Source organism: Cimex lectularius, unplaced genomic scaffold (assembly GCF_000648675.2).
Source record: "Cimex lectularius strain Harlan isolate CLEC.00 unplaced genomic scaffold, Clec_2.1 scaffold12, whole genome shotgun sequence".
NCBI classification, from domain to species: Eukaryota; Metazoa; Arthropoda; class Insecta; order Hemiptera; family Cimicidae; genus Cimex; species Cimex lectularius.
In genome coordinates this window covers 192842-212103 of record NW_019392875.1, presented here as the reverse complement: position 1 = coordinate 212103, position 19262 = coordinate 192842, and the positions used below count along the sequence as shown (strand labels likewise).

General features: G+C 34.8%; 3 protein-coding genes and 2 non-coding genes across 5 annotated transcripts in view; 2 read left to right on the top strand and 3 right to left on the bottom strand.

Annotated features, from left to right (window-relative positions):
* Positions 1-16272, bottom strand: part of LOC106665809 (zinc finger protein ush) — a 51125-nt gene extending 34853 nt beyond the window's left edge. Inside the window, exon 1 of the mRNA XM_014392543.2 lies at positions 16218-16272. Within this exon, the coding sequence (XP_014248029.1) occupies positions 16218-16257 (40 nt within the window). The 5' untranslated portion in view covers positions 16258-16272. The remainder of the gene's footprint in view (positions 1-16217) is intronic.
* Positions 90-964, top strand: LOC106665811 (uncharacterized protein T28D9.3-like). The gene has a single exon (XM_014392547.2). It carries the CDS (start codon positions 136-138, stop codon positions 910-912), a length of 777 nt encoding a protein of 258 aa, XP_014248033.1. The 5' UTR covers positions 90-135; the 3' UTR covers positions 913-964.
* On the top strand, positions 1776-2722 carry LOC106665810 (putative phosphatidate phosphatase). The gene has a single exon (XM_014392546.2). The coding sequence runs from the start codon at positions 1841-1843 to the stop codon at positions 2645-2647; it is 807 nt and encodes a 268-aa protein (XP_014248032.1). The 5' UTR covers positions 1776-1840; the 3' UTR covers positions 2648-2722.
* Positions 16273-17686: 1414 nt separating the features above from the next.
* On the bottom strand, positions 17687-17793 carry LOC112127656. Its single transcript, XR_002910675.1, has one exon. It is a non-coding gene; the product is annotated as a U6 spliceosomal RNA (small nuclear RNA).
* Positions 17794-18675: 882 nt separating this feature from the next.
* LOC112127655 lies at positions 18676-18782 on the bottom strand. Its single transcript, XR_002910674.1, has one exon. It is a non-coding gene; the product is annotated as a U6 spliceosomal RNA (small nuclear RNA).
* Between the last annotated feature and the right edge of the window lie 480 nt (positions 18783-19262).

The following is a 19262-nucleotide window of genomic DNA, read 5'->3' as shown; positions in this document are numbered from 1 at the left end:
TGATTTAAAAAAAATATGTTTGCGTGTGTTTTAAGAAAACATAAGATTGATATAAAACAAATGTTTTAATTATTCACATGTTAAAGAAATATCCTATTTGTTTTAACAACGAAAGAAGACAGTATAAATATTAATATGTTTAATACGGTTAGATACAGAGTTATAGGAGATGGAATTTGTAGTTTATGCTCACTAGTGATGTTGGTTGTCGTCCTGACATCCAGCACTTTGAAGCCGTTTGAAAGAGGATTCGACTGCGAAGACATTTCGATCAAGCATCCTGAAAAGCCGCCATCATTAACACCGATTTGGTTGATAGGGTGGTTTCTCGTGCTGCCAACTTTCTTCATTGCGATTTACGAAATGATCGAATATTTTGCATATAACCACACCCTCGATAAGAACGCGTTGTACAGAGTTTACAACGAGGTTGTTGTATTCGTGTTCGGTATTTGTTCATCGTTCCTGATCGCTGAGATAATCCAACTGAGGTGCGGAAGATTGAGGCCTTATTTCTTGGACGTCTGCAAGCCCAACGTAGACTGCGATTTGCCAGAGAACAGATACAGGTACATAACAAATTATGTGTGCACTAACGCGGTAGAATCCGATGTCGTAATGGCCCGGAAGTCGTTTCCCTCGATACATGCTCTCATATCGACCCAAGCGACGAGTTATATCTCTCTGTACCTTCAGATGAAAGACATAATGAAAACCATCGTTCTGATGAAACGATTCATTCAATCGCTATTGTTCGGCGTAAGCGTGTACGTAAGTGTAAGAAGAATAAGCGATAACGCGAACCATTGGGGTGACGTCCTGGTAGGAATGTTCATCGGAATCCTCTTTGCATTTTACATGTTTTACTTCATGAACTCATACCGAACGAACGAGACACCGAAAGAAGAATAATCCATCAAAATCACCGCAACGTAGTTCAACAATAAAAGTCGTACTTAAGTAAAACTGTTTTTAACGACCAATCATTGCATTTAAAATTCTTTTAGTTCCATATGTTACACGGATATCTATATAAACCGGCTGTACACTTCGCTAGAAGTTTGTTGTCTATCAAATTATAGACACAAAAGCGTAATTTGTACAATTAACATCCAAAGAAGTTTTCTTAAAAGAATTCAAAAATTCATTATTTCTGTAAGGAAAGATTACTAGCTATTTTTTAAAAAACAATATTTTATGGTTATTTGTAATAATCTTGTCAAATAGGTCTTTTTAGTCTAAGGCCAAATCTTTTCCAATGGAGAGGCTAATCAGCCTGATACCGTCCTTAGGTCAGAGCATGTCATGCAAGTAAAAAAAATGTATGGTGTAAACTCATAAAATCTACATATTGAACATTAGCTGTAATATTTCTGATTCATTAATATAACATACATTTTCCCCTGGGTCGTGGGTTCGATTCTCACCGTGCTCTCTATAATTTTCTACTCAATGCTTAATTATTTTGTAAGGAATAAGCATAGTGTTTTTGGGAGGTGTTTTCAATGTGTTTTATACTTTAAAATGTTTCATTTGTTAATTTTGTACCCGTTTTCTCACTGTAGTTTAAAATTGTCTAATATCTCCATTTTAAGGCCAATCATTTCCGATGGAGAGGCTAATCAGCCTGATACCGACCGTAGGTCAGCGCATATGATAGACTTAAAAAAAACAGTGTAAACTCATAAAATCTACATACAGTCAAAGGTCGTATAAAAAAATCACGTTTTTGATTCATTTTGATATTTTAATTACATTTAGTAACAATAAAACATCTGATATCCAATGCACATGTATGAGCATTGAAACATAAAGTTTAATATCTATTTGCGACCGTTTCATGTTTGGAGAAAAGATGTCCGTTCGTACGTATAGAGTGATAGGCGATGGTGTTTGCGCAGTCGTCGTCCTAATGTTTGCACTCACATTAATGAGCAAGAACGTCCTGGATCCGTTTCAAAGAGGATTCTTCTGTGAAGACGCGTCGATCAAATATCCAGTAAAACCAGTTACCACGTCTAAGTGGACCATATTTACGATTACCTTTATATTTCCCTTGCTATTATTGATGACGTACGAGATTATACTTTATTATTGCAAACATCGGAGATTCAACATCCAAATGATGTATAATGTTTACAACCAGGAAGTCGTGTACATCTTCGGCTTATGTTTATCACTTTCGTTCAACTGCATGATTAAACTGATGATCGGTAGGTTGAGGCCAACCTTTTACGAAGCCTGTGGTACCGGTATTGACTGCAATTCGCCTGACAACAGGTACGTCTACTTGACAAATTTCACGTGTTCGATGGCATCAAAACAGAGAGTGTGGGAGTTACGGCAGTCGTTCCCGTCCTCGAGTTCGACTGCCGTCACTTTGGCCATGGTTTATATCAGCCTGTTTATCGAAGCGAAACTAGGCTGGAAAGGGATGCACCTGGCCAAACGCGCCATACAAATGCTCTTGATCTCCATTGCTATCTTTATCGCTATAACGAAAGTAAGCGATTACACCAACCATTGGTCCGATGTACTCGTTGGTATGGCTATCGGCGCTGTTTCTGCTTTTTTCATGGGATTCTTCATGTCGGACATGTTCGAACCTGAGGAGAGACCGTTGGATAGTGACATATCACTTCGCTGATTTCTTAAAATTTATTGATTGAAGATTGTTTACTAGGCACATCAGGTGTTGAAACTCGAAAACCTAATTTAAATTAACAGCTGTAAGCCTAATAAATAAAATTATTAATTTCAATATAATTTTAATCATAATAATTTGTGTTTTCTTCTCGTACTAAGTTGTATTAATTAGAAAATTAAGTTTTACTAAGTTCATACCTGAAACTACAGAAAAATTTGATTGTCAACTTCCAATTGCATTAGATATTCCTTAGAAAAATTTCGTTCTTCGATGCAAATGGTGATTTACAGAGAATATGGTGGTTGATGTATTTATTACAAGCTAAGTAAGTCAAATTTTACATTATAACCAACTATTACGAGAAGAGTTATGATCCTCGCTCGATTAAGAATAGGCCATACGAGTTTGACACTCGAACACTTACTTTCGGCCCAAAGTTCGCCTATGTATCCGTCATGTTAAGAAAGGTTGCTCGATGTGTCCAATTGAAAGGTGTTTTTCTTTGGCTATATATAAGGCGCGAGTAGGAGTGCTACACAATATGAGAATCGTGCTTGAGCACGGCAGCGAGTACTTAGGTCTCATGCTACTACTTTTATAGGAAACAGGGCAGTTCTATTGTATACGGGAGGTGTACATATCTAGTTTTGTGTTGTCTGATGTGTATATTGATAATGAAGGTATTTATTAGTGCAAGAGGGTTGATTGTGGAATATTGAGTATCCCATCAACCTTCGATTAAATTAGTTCAACAATATGTATAAAAGGTGATGGAGGAAAACCGAGTACTCCAGCACTCTTTTTGAATGGAATAGGAAAAGAATGGGGCTGAAGTGCTCTCGACAGCCCAGGGAACCTAACTTCACCTGAGGAACGGATAAGACCTACGTCTGATCACGAAATAGATGAAACTATAAATCTTCGTAATTCTATTGTTAAAAACCAATTTCATTAAATGGATAATTAAAACTAGATGAAAACAGTTCATATAAATGTAATTATGTATATAAATATAGGTGTACCGTTCAATCTAAATTATATTCAAGGTGCAAACTGAAGGACAGGGAGGAGGATGTGTGTATCACCCTGTTGAACGGTAATTGCTGGAACGACTTGGTCAATTTTGCTAAAGATGCATGGAAGTACAGGCATGTTTCCTTTTCTTTGTTTTATATGGAGGCGTTTTGCTGTAGTTTGTTAATTCTGTTTATTTATTTTTACATTTGCTACAAAAACAGAATGTTTATTACAATGAAAATTATTATCGAGAAACCTCTCTGACGGTATAATGTCCAAGAATATGATCTTTCACTTGGTGATTGCTAGGACAGTTCTTCCTTTCTTCGGTACCATAAGACTTTGACTTTATAGGCGATTAGAAAACTGATTTTCTGTTTGTGTTGGAGTTTAGTAGCCCGAATAATTTCCGAAGAGGCGAGGTCGCGTTTGTAGCTGAACGGGTGAGAATTTCGACTCACGCGACCCCTGTGTCGTAGCTTCAGGAGGTTATATTGGTTATTACCAAGAGCGGATTTTTCAGCTGGATTGTAGGGCATTGCAACAAAAATATCCTGTTTTTAATTATCAAAACTCCTGTTTTCTTCTCGAACCTTTTTAAACCATCTATAGACAGGAATAGTTTTATAATTAACATCCCATTATTTTCCATATTTCATGTGTATCAGGGATTTGTTTTCTACTTTAATTTTTATATAATTTTATGCTAAAGAATGAATAAAAACAATGGAAAAACTAAGCTTTTTCTTCGTTACTTTGTATTATTTTCAATCCCTGCGGAGTTATAACAAATCCTGAACCTTATTCAAAATTAACATGAGAAAATAACAAATCATTTACATTTTTATGGATAAAATGTAATTAGTTGGCTAGTAAGCCGTTCGTAGGAAAAGAAAACAAAAAACACGAAACTAAAAGGTCGGACTTTCGGAAAGTCTTTTATTATTAAGAGGGGCTGTTACAGGTTCATCTGGCTTTCCGGTTGATCGATCCGAACTGCATTGTTATACCGGATCTGATTTTCATCCCCCTACGACTTTATTTTAAAGGAATGGATTGTCATCTTGACGTTTTTAAAGCAAATCGCAAACGGAAATTGTGCTTAGCGAATCAAAAAGAACAACAAATTTAAATTCAGGTTTTTAGTTGAGATAAAAAAGTCAATGGCACGAGCGGGATTCGAACCCACGATCTTCGGCTAGATACGCCGCTGCTCTACCACTTGAGCTATCGTGACCTCGATCCACTCGGACATCAACCTCCTATCTCAACCCCACCTTATGAGTTTTCCCTCCTTTTGCCATTTTTCAAATGTCGTGTAATCGGTTTAGATTCTCGACGACAATTGAAATGGCGACGGAGAGCTTTAGTGAAGTGTACTTCATTTTTTAAATCATTAATTCACTACTTTCGTGGTCCGCTTGACCAATTAATACATGACAATTAATTAAGATTTTTAGTTGTGATGAAAAAAATGAAAAAGAAAAATGGCAAAAGGAGGGAAAACTCATAAGGTGGGGTTGAGATAGGAGGTTGATGTCCGAGTGGACCGAGGTCACGATAGCTCAGGTGGTAGAGCAGCGGCGTATCTAGCCGAAGATCGTGGGTTCGAATCCCGCTCGTGCCATTGACTTTTTAATCTCAACTAAAAACATTAATTAATTGTAGTATATTAATTGGTCAAGTGGACCACGGAATTAGTGAACAAATTTAAAGTTGGATGTTTAGTTAAAGTAGTGTTGTTAAAGTTGGATATACCATATGCACAATGCGCCATCCCTCTCCCATTGTTGCAAACCATAACGAAAACGATAAATTTTGTAATGTTTGTAACTGTATTGCAGCTTGAAAAATCAAAACAGTTAGAAGTACATTAATATGTATGTCGAACAGGTTGCATGTGTCACGTAGCGTGCTACATTTTATCTTGAACCACGAATGATTATTTCAATAGGGCAGATTGGGATTTGTTCAGATTTTAATAAGTTTCTTGTTCGTTTTTTCCCTACCTTTTTCTTTTATAAACGTGTGAATACCTAATCTGAACGGTTTCTACAAAATATTTAAAAAAGAAAATAACTTGGACTTGAACGATTAGACAGCTTGTTGGTTGTATTGTAAAGTACAAACCGGTGAAACAATATGTGATGTGAGATTACACGTTTAAATATTTATAAAATAAATAAAGTTTCTCCAAACATATCATTGAATAGTTTATTATTATTATACAAACTAATCTCGATTTTGAGAAGTAAAAAGGTTAAAAAATTGACAGAGGTATAGGCCTGAACGATAGAAAACACAAAATAATTAAGACAAAAAGTGATTGAAAAGTGGCAAAAAAAGGGAAAATTGGGGTTGTGATGGGAAGTTGGTGTCCGAGTGGTCGAAGTCACGATTGCTCAAGTGATAGAGCAGCGGCGTATTTAGCCGAAGATCGTGGGTTCGAATCCCGCTCGTGTCACGGACTTTTTATCTCAACCAAAACCTTGATTAAAGATTAATTAATTTAAGAGAGGGGCGTCGGTGGCCGCAACGGTTTAGGCGTTGACACGGCGCTCATCACTGTAAGGTAAAGGTCCTGGGTTCGAATCCAGCGGCCCTGCATTCGAACCCGACATACTTACAAATTTTTTTTTTCAAAAACACCGGCACCCTGAGGGTTTATATTACCTCTGCTGTTGCGAACCCTCATAAAAAAGAAAAAAATTAAGACAAAAGTTAAATAAACCTTTTATACTCTGAAAGAGCATAATTGATCAATTGCAGGTTAAAAAAATTAATTTTAAATAAAGAATTATTTATATTTTCAAATGTAATTTACAATATGCATAACAGATATGCATTGACGATGTGTAAAAATACCAAAGGAGACAACTTGGTTGTATCCGAGAGCTGTGGATGTGACACAGTTGTTTTTATCTTATTTGGCTTGACAGCGGGGAGCCATGCCAAGTGCATTGGCTGTGGTTAGGGTTGTTTATATGAATATTTGCATATCGAGATATGTCCTGGGGGCTTTGGCGTGCCAGATAAGGGTACCCTATCGGCCCCGACGTATGAAATCATGACTTGGCACCGTCCTGCCCTTTACAACCCTTTCCCGGCCGCGGCGCGACCAAATAAAGTTTCAGGCCATTCCATCGGGCCGTTTAAGCGTTACGCAGCGGTAGACAAACAAACAGGCTCGGTATCAAAAAGCGATAAAATCTCGATTTGAAATGAGTCAGCGCGAAAAACAAAATCTGTGATGTTTGACACAGTAGGAAATAAAAGGTGTGACGTTGGTGTTTAAATACGGGAAATGTTATAAATTTTTCGGCGTTTCCGCAGATAACAAACTGTGGAAGGAGAGGTGATAGCAATGATCAATGGCTCTGACAACTCAGCTCAGAAATTTTCCTTTATAGTAGAAGCCCAAGAAGATTTATATATATTGTGAGATTTTCCCTTGTGTCTATAGGGTGACGAATTTGTAGTTTGATGGTATCAGATTTTCAGACCTGCCTAGCTGTTTTGGTCTGCCACCGCGTTTCGGTCTTGCAATCTTCATTTATGAGTCAGTGTGTTTTGATATTTTTTTACCGTTCACATTTTAGTAACTTATAACAAGAGACGATTGACAACGTGACACCGATCAATGAAGCTGGTAAAATTCAGAAACGTGACTGCCAGACCAAAACAAGCGAGGCTAAGCGGACCGAAATGATCTGTAACAGCCAATTTGCTTATGATTGTGTTGAAAAGTCGATATGACCGAAAATTAAAACTACTTAGTACCTGTTGGCTTGACACACATCGTTTCCGATAATTTTTGTCTTCACATCCTAGCTGAATCTAGTCTATCAGTCTCGTAGCAATTTTTGCCATCTTCAGTCGTTAGTCAATGTGTTATGTTACTTTTCGACCACTGAACATTCTAAAAACATGACAATACAACTTAGCACCAACGACTGAATATGACGTAATGCCAGAACGAGACTGCACAGACCAAAACAGCGAGAATAGGTAGACTAAAATGTTCGGAAAGGACAAAAACAGAGAAGTGCCAAAATTGTTACTTTCTACAACGTAGAAGTGTAACTGTTTTTGCACTTCCTTGATTTATCACGCTGCAGTCGACTGATGAAATCTCATAATTGGTTGTTTCTGATAAATTCGTTCTGCCTTCCTCGCTGTGTTGGTTCTCAGACGCATTTATCCTCTTACTTTTGTCACTCTTGCTCCTTTTATAAATTTGCAAAAAGTGGAGAAATGTGGTGGTTTTTGGATGCCAGTTTTTCATTGTTTGTTCGGCTTTGGTCGGTTAGACTTGTAATAGAACAAAAATATCGGATCTAACAAGCTACAATTCATTACCAGACTACAGTCAAGAAGAGATCCCACTATTTCGAGTAATGTCATTCATTTAGTAGTTCCTTCTTTTTTAATTTTTATGTTCGGAACAGCATACAGCATACTTCAAAAAGATGTTTTAGCTAGAAATGTCATACTCATATTAGATTTGTCTTAAATAGGTAAAATATATTCAATCAGTGCGTTATTTATCGATAATAATCATCAACTAAGTCTAGTATATTTATGTGCCAAACGTGCCATTTCCTATGTGAATTGTATTTACTTTGCTACCAACATTAAAGTAAAATTCGAAAACTATAAACGGGACTTGATATCAACCAGGTTTGCCGAGTTATTCGCATTTATTTACCGGTTCCTACGTCGAAGTGTAATTTCTCGGGCTTCAAAAAAAAAAGCCCTGACCAATCTATCTTATCTCATCTTTCCCAATATCTACCCTATTGATCCGACCGTACTATCGCCTTCAGTTTCTAAATGAAAGAGTTGGGTCATTTCATAAAATCGAACCAGACGAAAATTATCCATTGGAAAAAAAAAACCTATTTAAAACATTCTGTCGAGGATTGACTGAGGTGTGTATGTGTGTGTGTATGTAGATTTTTTCCTAGCCGTTCCGCTTATTAACTACCGCATTAAATTGTACCATCCTAAACATCATTTAATATTACCCAATTAGTTTAAAAATAGTAGAAACCTGTATGAGTGTGTACGCGTGTCTGTAAAACAGAAGGAATCACGAGAGGTGCTAACGCAGTTTTTATGGTACATGTACCTAATCGAAATAAATTCGTTCATAAATTTTTTAATGAAAAGCTTTTTGATTGATTGAGTTCATTTTTGTAAATCAACGAACCAAATTTGACAATTAAGGTAAGGTGATTATTCGGAGATCGTGAGATGCGGTTTGGTGTGACGTAGGTTTTAGAAAAACATTTTCTTTATCGCGCCAACGTTTCGATCTGTATTGAGTCCATCTTCAGGGCTCAAAGTGTTTGTTTCCTGCGTAATTGTGTCATTCTTGTGTGTCGTGTTGAAAGTCACACCACACATTATGTAAGGTATAAAAACATAACAGTCAACCCTAGGTGGAGACGGAAAAAAACTTGTTAACAGGTCCTCTGCTCATAAAATTCCAAATATTTCATAATTTATTTATTAGTGAAAGTATTATTAGTGAAAACGTTATTAACAACCGATTTTTTAAAATTTATGTCAGTTTTCTTTTAAGTTAAATTTAGTTTTCACTAATATTTTAATTGTATAACAATAGCAAATTAATCAAATAAGCGCATTTACGATTAAATTTATCAAGGCAAAAAGTAAATTTGTTTTTGTCCGAGTCCAATTCACCGGCAAAAACTTAGGCAAAGCAGATGCTTTTCTCAATTTGCTAACAGGACAGGAAAAGCCTGGTAATTTCCTAAGGGGAGATAACGTTATCGAGCAAAATTCAAAAAGATTGTTATAGGTAATTACAACGAGGAAGCCTAATGAATAACTTTTTGCAATTATAAGATTAATCAGTTTGGCGAGGGGGTTGGTTAATGGAAGGGGTTGAATGCGTTTCACCCCGTTTTCATGGGGATTTGCTGTCCAAGATCTGTAACTTTTTGAGAATCGTGTTACACTTATTTTTGACAATATTTTTCTTAAGGCTGTGATTTATACGGAAATCATCTGTGGTATTGAAAATCCACATAACACACCAAATGTGAAAAATCTCATGTAATTTATTTTCTTTATTCTGTATCCAGAAAAATCTACAAGATGCGACCATACAACAAAAGAAAATATCCAATAACATATACAAATGTACAAAGCCATACAGACAAAATTTTAATTCCATATATTTAAATAAAGCGTACTTATTTGTAAGAAAATGTAAATCACTTATTTCCTGAATTAGAACCAACAAAAATGTCTTATTGTTTCAATTTTTCTATTTCTCTTTCTCTCACTCACACACGTATGCACTCACGCACGCACGCACGCATACACAGACACAAATTAAATCAAACCATATTTATGTCATCCACACGTTCCAAATTTTCATAAGGCCTCCGTACAATGGATACTCCGTACTTACACTTCCCTTGTTTAGCCATCGATTTTTAGATCAATAGAATATTTTTTTTCTTCGTTTAAGAGTACATTCTGTTCTTGTACTTTGTAGAAAACTTTTAAGTTAACAGTTTCGGACGTTTTCGAGTATGGCTGATTGAAAAACGAAAGAGCTGAGAGACGATTGAGATGATTTTATAAGGTAAGTCTTAAATTATGTTAAATTTTTTATTTTATTTTTTCGTTTACAAATAAATAGTTCTTTTTAAATTGTACAACTTATTAGTCGATAGTATATAGGCAGGGAGCCTTTTTATTTGTAAATAAATTATTCTTCATATGACGTTAAATTATATTTGGTAATTGATCTCTAATTGATCTATATAATCTATGTAATATTTTATTTATTGTAATATTATTATTGGAAAAATTCGCGATAATATCTCGGATCGAATCGGGAGATTGTGCGAGCAGTCTCGCAAGTGAAATGGGGTCGTTTCAAAATATCTGGAATTGTGAAAAATAAAAATAAATAATCAAACAATAAGTGTCATAAAGTTAAAAAAATACGGGCCGAAAAAAATAGATTACATACTACAATGATACTGTAGTAAAATAACTTCATTCACATTTGTACATACATGTGTGGTGTTTAGTGTCCGTTAGTTAATGAATATTTGGAGATCGTGCGATGCGGTCTGGTGTGACGTACGTTTTAGAAAAACATTTTCTTTATCGTGGCAAGGTTTGATCTTTATTGAGATCATCTTCAGGCTCAAAGTGTTTGTTAGTGGCACTCTCAACACGACACACAAGAATGACACATCTATACAGAAAACAAACCTTTGAGCCCTGAAGATGATCTCAATAAAGATCGAAATGTAGCACGATAAAGAAAATGTTTTTCTAAAACTTAACGTCACACCAGACCGCATCTCACGATCTCCAAATAATCTTTGACATGCATATGTATGTATGTTTAATGTTTTAAAAACATTTAGGCAATTTTAGCAGGTTAGTATGTATTTTGTATTTTCTCATAAGCCTAGATAAATTATATAATTACTAATTATATAATTACTTATATAATGAAAACTGGTCTGCTATAAACTTACATGTCTATCAATTCGATGAAATGTTCAGATATAACTAACTATTCACTATAAGCGATATATTGCTTATAACGTACAAAATTTTATGGTTCTCTGAAGTTTATCATAAATGATTTATGATGTAATACTTAGCTGAAATAGTTTGGCCTTTTCCGATCATTTTGGTCTGCCAACCTTCGCCGTTTTGTTCCGTGAAATGAGTTCAGCTTCTAACGATTTTTTTAGGGTTTATGACTATTTCTCAAGCCAAAACAGTGATGGTAGGCATAATAAAACGATCACAAACGACCCAAATGAGTTATATAAAACAATTACTATATAATAATTTATTTAAAACATAAGCATCCGTTTTATAAACGTGCATGGTATCTGCTGTACCAAGTATGTTTGTATTAGGGGCTTTCAAACAGCTGGTAAAGAACGGTTTAAATGACTTTTATGAGTTGCAGTAGGTTAACGTATTTTCATTTTAATTTATTTAATTATCAACTAACTTAGACGTCTTAGTACCTACTATCGGAACACAACGTCTAAATATAAAAAAAACTGTTGGGAGATTAAAATACCTGGCAAATACGAAAGGGCGGCCTTACAACTTGGCTACTGTAGTCCCTTTGACGTAAATGTAAAATTACTTTATACAATTAAATATAATTGTACAGAAATTTATTCGTTTACACCATCGAACTTCACACCTTTCTTAATTAAGCAGGACATTCACACTGCCTGACTGCAGACTTCCTAAAATTACGGCTGTTAAAATAATTAATGCTAATTTATCCTTGTTTAAGGCGCTCAATTCACTAGCCCATGGTTTTAATATTAACTTGGTGTTCTCCTTTAACAACCATGAAGGACGGTTTTATAAATCCTCGGCTTTTGAATCATCCATTCGTTCTAAGCATTTTGATCGTTGAACCAAACTGGCGCTTAAATCCAACAGATTTCTGCTCAACAATGAACTTAATCTTTTCTCAGATCTGGTTGTGCCCTGTGGTACCGCAGAGAGATCATGGAGTATTTGGATTTTACTTTTATATTGAGAAGCGCTAAAAGTTTTAAATTAATCTAATTTTTTATTATTATTTTGGTAATTTTCTATTCAAAATTATTATCTTCTATCCACCACTTCCAACGGACGGATTAGCAATCAATGTTTTGTTTTATTTTGCATTACGCTTTCTGAAAAGCGATTATTCGGGGATTGTGAGATGCAGTCTGGTTTGACATAGGTTTTTGAAAAACATTTTCTTTATCGTGCCAACGTTTCGGTCTTTATTGACATCATCTTCAGGGCCTGGGATTTATAAATATTGTTAAATTTTACAAATACATGTAGGATGTGGAAAAATGAATGTATACATTGCTAGAAAATTTTAGATTGAAAAACAGAAAAATCAATTTATACAATGCTAGAAAATTTTACATAAAAAAATAAATTTATACAATGCTAGACAATTTTTTTAAATTAAAAAACAATCATCAATAATCATAGCTGTATAAATTAATTTTTCTAATCCAGTGGCCCTGCATTCGAACCCGGTACCTTACCTTACAGTGATGAGCGCCGTGTCAACCCCTAAACCGTTGCGGCCACCGACACCCCCTGATATAATTATTGGGTTGTCCGGAAAATAATGCAGGATTTTGGTATTAAACAAAAAAAAAGAAACTAGTTACTTTAAAGCAATGTTCTTTAATCAAAATAATTTCCCATACTCTCAATACATTTCTCCCAACGTGTTGGTAACTTATTAATTCCGTCTGAGTAGAATTCAGAATTTTTAGAATTGATAAAGTCAATAAATGCATTTTCCAGTTCCGTTTGATTTTTGAATATTATGTGTTGTAAGTAGTGGTCCAGGTGTCTAAAAAAATGGTAGTCAGTAGGCGAGAGGTCCGGAGAGTAGGGTGGGTGAGGCAAAGTTTCATAGCCAAGCTCCAATAATTTTTGTGACGTTACACGTGACACATGTGGTCGAGCGTTGTCATGCAACAAAATGGGCCCTTTCCGATTGACCAAAGAGGGCTTCATTACTGCCAATTTCTGATGCATGGTATTAATTTGGTTACAGTATGATTCAGCATTGATGGTTTCGCCAGGATTTAAGAAGCTGTAGTGTATTAAACCAAATGAAGCCCACCATACCGTAACCATTACCTTTTTTTGATGAGTTGGGGGCTTTGGAAAATGTATTGGAGCTTCTCCTTTGTCGAGCCACTGTCCAGAACGTCTAGTGTTATCGTAGAGAATCCACTTTTCGTCACATGTAACAATTCTGGCCAGAAATGGGTCATTTTTGTTTCGACAAAGAAGTGATGCACAAACATCAAAGCGCTGATTTTTTTGGCGATCGTTTAATGAGTGTGGAACCCAATTTTCGAGTTTTTTCACTTTTCCAATCGCCTTGAGGTGGTCAGCGACGGTCGTTTTACTGACTTTGAGTTGCTCTGCAAGTTCTCGAACAGTTGTTTTGGGGTTTTCTTCCACCACTGATCGCAGAACATCATCATTAAGAGAGGAAGGCCTTCCACGACCTTCTTCATCTTCAAGGCTGAAATCTCCCTCCCGAAATTTTTTAAACCACCTTTGCACAGTGCACTCATTAACACAACCCTCGCCCCAGACTTGGTTAATGTTTCTAGCCGTTTGGGCTCCGCTTCGGCCGAGTTTAAACTCGTAAAAGAAAATCGTACGAAATTCTCGCTTTGACATTATAAGGATGACTGAATTATTTCCAAGTAGCGGAATGCTACAGAGGTAAACAAACAATATCATTTGGAAGAGGATTAATAAGTGTTGACATTCATACAAATGAGTAATCCTGTAAACGTAAACAGAATATTTTATATAGATTTTTTTTAATGAAAACTTAAAATCCTGCATTATTTTCCGGACAACCCGATATTATTAATTAATAGAATATGAGACGAGAAGAACACATCCTTCCATTGAATATGTCTGTCATCCATTATACGATATTTTAATAAAATTACATAATGGTGATGTTATATATTTCTTTTTCGATATTTATATTTGACCTCAGAGGAACCTCGCTCTATTATTTTTTGATATCTCAAATAATAATTATACGCTGTGGAAAAAATATAATTAATTATTTTTTTAAATACCGGTTGTTTTGAGACGGACAGAACAAAGCATTGGGACGGAATGTCAAACCTTTTGCATACATCTCATTATGGTGTAGATAAACGGGGGTTGCGTGTTTAATGTCCGGCATAAATAATGTTAATTTGTTAACTCCGTCCTTTCACCGGGGGCGGTAGCTACCATGATTAATTACCACTCGATTCTATCTCAGCTCTAATAAAAATTTAAATTTATTAACAATTCAATTATTGACATTCTCCCCGAGGAGAATAAGAGAATGGGCGAAAGTGAGAGTGTGCGAGAGGGTGAGTGAGGCACCCGCCCGCGCCGCGGCAGGGGAAGTGGGAATGTGTCGGCAGATAGGGGATTGTTTAAACAGAATTTTATTAATGATGGCGGGTCTGGGAAACATTATTAGATAATTGAATATAGATTAGCGGGTGATTGTGATTCTAAATTTGTCAGATAATCCGTCGACGAGGAGATAGGATCTCGAATTATAAAGTACATGAACAAACATTGATAGCGCCTTCCCATTAATACATGCCATCTACTATAACTAGATGTTAATATTTCAATTTTGATAACCCCGGCCTTCGGGCAGCTTTAATTTTGTCCAGTGGAATTTAAGTTGCCTTTTAACTCGCGATGATTGGAAAAGATAACGGCTAAAGTGAAAACCTTGTTTCTACTCGCATCCTATCTTCTACCATTTTTTAATTTTTTTCTTAAGTTGCTTTTTTATGTTTCTATAGATAGGCATTATTTATATCAAGGTTTGACGATATGAATTGAAGCAAGTAAGAAGAAGAAGTGACATATGGAAACGTTTTTCCGAATCAAAATATTACATTTCACGTAATTTATTTACACTTCCTTGCAAATTCCACAAGTATACCAAGCGCTCATGTAATGGAGAGAGAGAGAGAGAGAGAGAGAGAGAGAGAGAGAGAGAGAGAGAGGAGAGAGATATGGACAAATAAATGTGGATAGTTTGAAAAGTGAATTATAAAATGAAAAGAAGTACATGGAATTTGTTTCAATGTTTTCAATTTTGCTTTAAAAATTTAATGAACAAAATTTCTCTGAGAGAAAGAGACTAAGAGTAAGAGAATGAGAGAGACAGAGATAGAAAAGAATGAGAACAACCAAAACACTTCAGCATGAAGGTATGGTGGTGTTTATTTTTCCTCCTTTATTGCTCCTTGGTGCTCCTTTATTTTTCTGTAATTTTCTGGTTGAAACTGGTGGATCAGTTCAGAAAAATAAAGGAAGAAAAAGAGTTACTGATCAAAACGTTCATAGGATGTGAGGCATCAGGTTTATAAAAACTGTGGGGCAAGACTGGCTAATTAACTTCGATGATGTGTATTTTCTTTATAAATTTCCATATTCAAGAGAGAGATAAATATAGTAAATAGATAGAGAGAGTGAGTAAGAGGTAAACGGTGAAAGTAAAGTGTGAAAGCAAAGTGAAAAGTAAGCATTTATTTGATAAAATAAACTCTTTTGTTGTATAAAAATTCGAAGAAGGGCTCAAGTTGAATTTATGTAAAGAGCCAACGTTTATGACAATCTTAAAAGTACAAATTACTTATGACAAAACCACAGTTTCAGATAAATATACAATTTTGATGTAGTATAAACATAACGGTGATGGCAATTCGCAGCTAAACATCCCTAAAAGTTAAGTAAGAAATAAACTGGAAATAGGTATCCTTTAGTAAGTAAGGCATAACGTTTGGACAAAATTTCGAACGCTTATGGAGTAAGAAGTGGCTACATTTTTATTGTATATGTATACATGTTTATAAATGTATGTTTTTTATGAAAAAACAAAGAGGTTGCTATGTATAAAATAAGAAAGAATATAATTCGAGTCCATGAATAATATAGATAAAATGAATACCTATTTTATTTTCACATCTTCCTTCTGCCTGATCAGACATCTCAGAATCGTTCAAATGAATCACTATAGCCTACTACTTTCAAAAAAGGCGAGAATTTCAGTCTAGCACCTATTACGGAAACAGCACGCCAAAAACTGATCACTATCTTCGCAGTTACTTCCAGTAACGGTAATCGGGATTTGTGAGTCATGTGGCTTTTGAGATGGTTCGAATGGTAGCATAAAATGACTCAATGACCCTGCTTATTCAACAGTAGTGAATCACCAGGATGTCAAACATAATCAAAACTGAACGAATTCTCCGAGATATGCTGCATGTGTTGACACACGATCGGTCGAAGTATACGGGCCGAAATTCCGATCCAAACGGCTTTTTGTACCGAATCGAAATTCGTTACGTTGACACATCTGAATCGTGTTCGATCGAATAATCTAGATTTTACTCAGCTTTCATGGAAAAATAGCCTTGCTCTTAATACATATATTGTCGCGTTTGAATCCGGCGTAGATTGTTTTCCGAAAGATTTCGATTTTAAAAAGTTGCTAACCTTAGGCCGGTTGTACAATCTCCTTCATATGATAAGGATCAGATAAACATTGCGTAACTTTAAACTGAACGACACCGCCGGACAGACTTGATATGACAGAAAGCGGATTTTTTTAATGGTTGCGCAATGTTAACTTAGCCTGTATCAACTTAACATCGGCGATATTCCAACAAAGTTACCACTAAATGTTCATTCTCTACACCTATACAATTTTACTATAAAAGAAAAATTGCAGTTTTCTCAGCTAATAATAATAAGGGAAAAAAAGATCATCATTAAAAAAGTGATTCAACTTTGAAGTGAGTATTGAAGCATTGAACAGGAAAGTCGAGAGCTCCCTTTATACAAAAATCCCAATTTAAACTAGAACATAAATAATAATCACATATTAAATATATATTAAAAAGCATTGTGTTTCATAAAAATATTTTAACGTTTGATGATCCTAATGTTATGTCAACGATAAATTGAAAAAAGTTTAATTTATTATCTAGGAAGATATGTTTAAAATACATAATATGGCCTATTAAACTATATAATTAAATTATGACACACATCTTTTTATTTATCTCATAATCTTAAGTAAAATTATGGCAATTATTACTATTTGATAAATGAAAATTGGATTTTATTCAGTAAAAAAGAGCCCGATTACAATTTTTTTAAAACATTTTATTAGTCTTAAAACAATAGAAACAATGTCTATAATCAAAGTACACCGTAAATATATAAATGAAATTAATACGAAAGAAATAATTTACTTTATGTTGAAAAAAAAATAATTGGCCGAGACGGGATTCGAACCCAGGACGGCGAGCGCGGCACACCGACTGCAAGCAAATTAATCAATTTTCACAGGTAATCTAAGCAAAATTTTGACTTTTTATCAACACATCATTAATGACGAGTCAATTCGGCAAAAAAAATGTGGAACGCTTCACGATTTTGCGTGTCATCCTTGCGCAGGGGCCATGCTAATCTTCTCTGTATCGTTCCAATTTTAGTATATGTACCGCCGAAGCGAGTACGGAAGGGTCCCTCAACTTTCAGCCCTTCAACCCTTTTTGTAGTATTTGTTGCACGTTCCCTTTAACATATTTTGAAACTAAAAACCTAATTATTTTGTAATTTTTATTATTGTGTATTGTAAAGTCTATTATTGGATGGTATGGAAAAGAAATTTTTGTCTACTCATGTTGATGTATTATCGGCCTTCAAGCTTTCAACTCTTTTTGAAATCTTGACGATTCGGTGACTCTTCCCTTTAAAATATTTAGAAACCAAAACGCTAATTGTATTGAAATTTTTATTAATGTTTATTAAAAAGTCTATTATTGTGTGGTCTGAAAAGTAATTTTTATCTACTTATAAATATATGTTGATCAATTAAAATTCATTTAATGGTCGCTTTTTCCCTTTATTCTTTCCTTCCTGGGTTCTTTTAAACTCCAAAATGTTTATCATTCCAACAAAATTGTAAGATTGTATTTGACAAAATTATATTGTCTCAAATTTTTCGAACCTAAAGTTTTTTGCATTTATATTCCAACAAGGAATATATTGTGAAAATAAATAGTGGTTTTTTAATATTTAAAAAGTAAAAGTAATGTAAAAAAGTTAGAGATTTAAAAAGACTGATCGTTAAATAAATTCATGTTACATAATAAACATTATAAAAATATATATTTCTATTTTTGAAGCCATAAAATAGTTTATGTGTATGGTAAATGATCAAAACCATGGAAAACAACGTTATTGTTGAAAAAAAATGAAGTGCCCCGACGGGATTCGAACCCGGCCCGCGAGCGCGGCACACCGATTGCGAGCAAAAAAACAATTTTTACAGATAATTGAAGCAAAATTTTGACCTTTTACTAAAACATCATTAATGACGAAGTCAATCCGGCAAAAAAAATGTGGAACGCTTCACGATTTTGCGTGTCATCCTTGCGCAGGGGCCATGCTAATCTTCTCTGTATCGTTCCAATTTTAGTATATGTACCGCCGAAGCGAGTACGACCGTAGGCCAAAGTGAAGTACTCTTAAACTTCACTTACTATTTATTCTGTCTTCAGCTTGCAATTATTCTTTTAGTTTGGTATAGAACATTTAATATTAATAAATAATAAGAGAATGGGATAGAATTTTTTATTTTAATTGTGAAGAATAAGCGCTCGAGCATTTAAACCATTTAACAAATCTAGCTAATCTAACCAATCAAGTCTCAAGTAATCATTTTCATTTTTTCAATCATTTTCTAAGTATCTTCTTGTAGATTAAACATAGCGTGAAAGTGAGGCAGATCCTTAAATAAGGAAACGTTAAGTGGAGCACACTTCTTTTATTCTAGAGTTTGGTGTTCGATTTGTGTGATTTTTGTTTTTAAATTTTAATTCTCCATACTTCAGTATCGGAATAATTTATTACGTGGTTAATGGCGGTCCGTAGCGATTTTTGTATGGAAATTTTTTTTTATAGATGTTTTGATCATTTTAAC

Excerpts from the sequence above, each read along its gene's own strand:
- LOC106665811 (XM_014392547.2), top strand. The coding sequence starts at position 136 with ATGTTTAATACGGTTAGATACAGAGTTATAGGAGATGGAATTTGTAGT.
- LOC106665810 (XM_014392546.2), top strand. The coding sequence starts at position 1,841 with ATGTTTGGAGAAAAGATGTCCGTTCGTACGTATAGAGTGATAGGCGAT.